The sequence below is a fragment of the Fukomys damarensis genome, unplaced genomic scaffold, assembly GCF_012274545.1.
Source record: "Fukomys damarensis isolate Sample0158 unplaced genomic scaffold, DMR_v1.0_HiC HiC_scaffold_20, whole genome shotgun sequence".
Lineage (NCBI taxonomy): Eukaryota > Metazoa > Chordata > Mammalia > Rodentia > Bathyergidae > Fukomys > Fukomys damarensis.
This window is the reverse complement of record NW_022900932.1, coordinates 35,265,166-35,269,872: the sequence shown is the minus strand read 5'-3', so window position 1 is coordinate 35,269,872 and position 4,707 is coordinate 35,265,166. Positions and strand designations below refer to the sequence as shown.

Genomic DNA, 4,707 nt, shown 5'->3' with positions numbered 1-4,707 from the left:
TTAAATAGAAATCTTGCTAGTTGAAGGATGTGGATCATAGGTGCCATAGTCAGGGCTCTCCAGGAAGGTACATGAAAATGTGATGCCCCTTTGAATTAACAATGGATTCTGCTTAGGTATAGAGATTGGAATATTCTAGAAAAACTAGGATGTGTATTTGGATGTGTGTAGAAAGAGAATTTTTACAAGAAAAATGGTAGAAACAATATAAGCAAAAGTTAAAAAGAAACAATAAATTTAATTTACCTAATCAATTAGTTTTCTTTTGATCATTCTGGATATGGATTTAGATTTTCATTGTTTCTCTTTGTAGGTAAATGTCACTCGCGAAGAGTCACCAAGTGAAGACCCTATCTTTCTCAGAACTTTAGGAAAAGGAGACTGGTTTGGAGAGAAAGCCTTGCAGGGGTAAGTAGACCAGCTGTTGGACAGTTTCTGTCTGAGTGGTATACAATTTTCTGCCTTAAATTCTGAGCTCTTAGGAAGGCATGTACTTTCTTTAGTGCTGTACTAATACCAAATACAGACCCTTGACAATAATTTTGACTTATTTTCAGCAGGACTTGGGTAGGGGAAGGAAATAAGGGAAAAGAAGAATATGAGAAAAGGAAAAAATGGAAACAAAGTCTTTGTAAAGAGAGGAGGGTGGAGGGGGTGAAGAGAGGACAGGTGTATGGGGAAAAACTGAGAGCCAAGATCTGTTTTGTAAAGGTACAAGATCCCAATGATGAATGTCATTGTACTGTATACTTTAAAAGTACCAATAAACTCAATTCAAAACAAAACAAAACAAAACAAAAAATAGGCAGCGAGACTGATAAATTTCTATCAAATTATTGCTATATTAGTAGGCAAATTTCTTGGCTTTCTGTTCCTTAACTGCAATCTCTCTAATGATTCCAAAGGAGAAGTGTGCAAAACTTAACTTTGTGCAGCAGTCTTACTTGGAATCAAAGAAACGATGCTGGTTGAGAAATTGAATCTTTATTCGTGAAAGTGGTGGTTGAGAAGGCAGTGAAGCCTTCCTAGCGTTCACCTCTGAGTGACTGTTGTTATCGCTCTGGTGGTGATGGAGATGGAGAAGTTGGAGATGGAGGTACTGCACATCGGACCCACTGTGTGTGGGCTCTGAACGCTCAACCAGCATAAATATACTTCAGGATGACAAAACCGCTACTTACAAACTTACTTCGAGAAGTAAGGACTTGAGATTTCTTTCCAGAGTATGTAAGAAAACAAGTCGTTCTATTACCGTGCATTTTGCAAAATGCATGGCAAATATATTTGAAATCCTACTCTTATTTTCAAATGGGCAAAATATCTCAGTTACCAGCAAATACAGATGAGACTCTTCAGAATTTAGTGTTGTATGTATATGCACCACTTGAATAAAAACTAACTAATAAACATTTATTTTTGTATCAGATTCCATATTCAGGAGTGTCTACAGCAATAAGATATAATTTACTCCTAAAATATTGTCACAGTTTTGCTTCTGTTTCAAATTGTGCATTTGTTTAAAGATTAAATTATAAACATTTCTATAAAGAAATAATTTAAGGAGTTTTTATCTTTGAATTTTTTTTTTTGGTACTTTACATTTTTTTTTTTTCAAACTCAGGACCTTGCATTTGCAAGGCAAGTAGTGGAACCGCTGAGCTAAATCCCCCGACCCAAGGAGTTTTTATTTTAAAAGTCATAATCAGATAGCATAATTTATTTTCTTATTTCACATAAGAAATGAAAGAAGTATATCTCAATAAGCCATCTTACAGAGGTCGTGGTACTTTATGAAAATCCAGAACTAAATGCACTAGATTTTCTGTTTACTTTTACTGAGTTCTTTTGATCCTTATCTGACTGCATATATTTGCAATTAGATTTTTTGCAATGTCAGAATTGGAAGAAATAGGAGGTTCAGTGTAACTCTGCAAAGGAATGCAATAAGCAAACATTATCTTCTTGATATAAAGCTTTCATTCGTACCTTAATCTTTCATTCCTCTGATTATTGACTATGGAGAGGGCTCTACAGAGTACCACACGACTTCATTGATCCAACATTAAATGGCCCCATGTAAAGCAACGTAATTTGCAAGAGAGGTTCCTCAAAAGAAACCAGAAACATTTACTATTATTTCTAATTGAGATCATAAATAGAATGCCAGAAACTAATTCATAAAAATAGGTTTGCTTTCTTTCTTTTTTTTCTTTTTTTTTTTTTTGGTAATGGGGATCAAACTCAAGACCTTGCACTTGCGAGACAGGTGACAGAACCACTGAGCCAAATCCCCAGCTCCCCAATAAATTTTCTTTTATGATTTTATTGTCACAGAATTTGGTGCCAATTAATAAAGACTTACAAGAAAAGTACTTTGTATTCCAAGGAAAGACTTTGATGAAACAATTTATGGAAAAGTTGCCATATTTTGCACGAACACTAGAATTTAAATGAATGGTACTCCATCTAGACTGCATCCTTTTGACATGTGGCTTTTCTTGTGAACTATGTGGTGCCAGGAGTTTATTTTGCACCTATTCAGTTATTTTCACCGGTCATCTCTTTTAGGCCTCAAAATACAAGGGTGATCGAAATATATGGTACATATGCAAAATTTAAAAAATTTATTACAAAAAGGACACAATGCCATAAACCCCCACCAAAATATTCCCCCCTTGATTTGAACACACTTACCCCACTATTCCTGCTACTTTCCAAAGCAGTTCTGGAAGTTCTCTTTTTGAGTGTCTTTAATGAGGCATGATAAGGAATATAGTGAATGTAGAAATGCAGCGTGTAAAAACATTACAATATGTCTTCACTCAGTTTACTCCCCAGATCTGGCGCAATGATACTTTCGGATCTTCCTCAGAATCAAAATGACCATGAAAAATAAACATTTTAAATAAATTCAGGACAGTGAGGCAATCACAGTTGCAAAGACACCCCAAAAAAGGACTTTTGGAGACGCTTTAGAAAACGGTAAGAAAAATGAGATAAGTGTGTTTGAAGTAAGGGAGAGTATTTTGAGCAGCATTAATAGCAGTGTCCTTTAATTAGCTTAAAAAAATTTAAATTACACCAAGCGTATTTGTGGATCGCTCCTCATAAGTAACCTCCCTTTCTCTCTTCACCTCACCCCACCATTCCCCTCACAGTCACCCCACTGTTCATTCACACCTCTTCTTCTTTTTATGCCCTTTGTGCTCAGTCTTCACTATGAGATCCGGTTTTACGGGATCTTCTTGACTACAGGAAGTGGGTTGCTCATGTGATGAGTAAAATAACATGAGGAGAATGAACAGCAAAGGGAAAAGCCTTACGCGATGACAGCAGTTACTGAACTAGTTTGTTGTTTCTGTGCAAAAGGGTGACTTCAACTTATTTATAAAAGTGGAAAAAGTAGATGTAAAGTATCAAGGATATATTCATTTTATTTACTTTTAACTTTATATTAAAAAAATAACTCTTCACGTTAACAGGCGATTTCTATGGGCTGCCATGGTGTGTCTTCTGTCAATCACAGGTGCCTCTAAATTTCATATGAGGAAAGACTCTTAGCTTAACTCATCTTGATTATTTCCTTGTTTTAATTTAACATTTTAATGTCTTGATATCCTTTATCTGCAATTTATTTTAACTCTGTGTCCCAGCCAGGCGTGGTGGCTCATGCCTGTAATCCCAGCACTTGGGAGGCTGAGGCAGGAGTGTCGCTGTGAGTTCGAGACCAGCCTGGGCTACATAGTGAGTTCCAGTTCGGTCTCAACTACATAGTGAGACCCTGTCTCAAAAAACAAAAACAAAAACAAAAACAAAAAACAAAAACAAAATAACTCTGTGTCCCTATGCTTATTTTTCAAATCCTTTCCTTAAATTTCAATTTTTCACACCACAAATTTTAACATGATACAAATCAAATTGATTTGTTTCACAGGTTCCCTTCTAAATAACTTAGAAATCCATATAGCTTCAGAGATATAGTCTTTGGATAATTACATAGTGTATATCCTAAGGTTATTAGGTATATTGATTTGAAAACTGTATCATGTTTTACACTTGGGAAAATTAAATCAGCATTCACTGTGTATATGTAATATAGCAACTCATGTGTATGATTTTTCTCATAAATAAAATTTGTATGCACTAGAAATTTTTATTTTATTTTCCTGAATTTGTTCAACAGATCATTAAAGTTTTGATACATTTGCAAGTGGTGGTTAAATGAAATGAATACTTTCTTGATTGTTCTTTTTAAAATTTGAGACTACACAGTATTAGTGTTGGATGAGTTCATAGTAAGTTGATAATTATAAGATATTGATGAAATGTAAACTCATTATCCTGACTTCAGAATTCAGCCTCCTGACCATTCTAGAACTCTGCCTCTAGAAGTAACAAGCTTCTTTTATTTATTGAATGGAAGGTGTAGAGTCATAAATATAGCCATCTTCCAAGCAATATTGTCAACGTCAATTAATTAAAACTGTCTCATTACTAGAAAAATTGTAGTCATTTATTTTTTCATTTTGGTTCTATAAACCAAATTATGCACTATTGTTGGCTCGAGTATCAGGGTTTTTTTTGAGAATTTTTTTTTTTAGCTTTAATTGAGTTTATTGGTACATTTTAGGGATACAATACAGTTACATTCATTGTTGGGATCTTGCACCTCTACATGACAAGTCTTGATTCTCATTTTTTCCCCTT

General features: G+C 34.6%; 1 protein-coding gene across 2 annotated transcripts in view; it reads left to right on the top strand.

Annotated features, from left to right (window-relative positions):
- Prkg1 (protein kinase cGMP-dependent 1) overlaps positions 1-4,707 on the top strand; it is a 1,151,812-nt gene that overhangs the window by 938,891 nt on the left and 208,214 nt on the right. For both annotated transcript variants that reach the window (XM_010606291.3, XM_033766627.1), the window contains one exon: positions 314-408. In XM_010606291.3, coding sequence (XP_010604593.1) covers positions 314-408 — 95 coding nt within the window. The remainder of the gene's footprint in view (positions 1-313; positions 409-4,707) is intronic.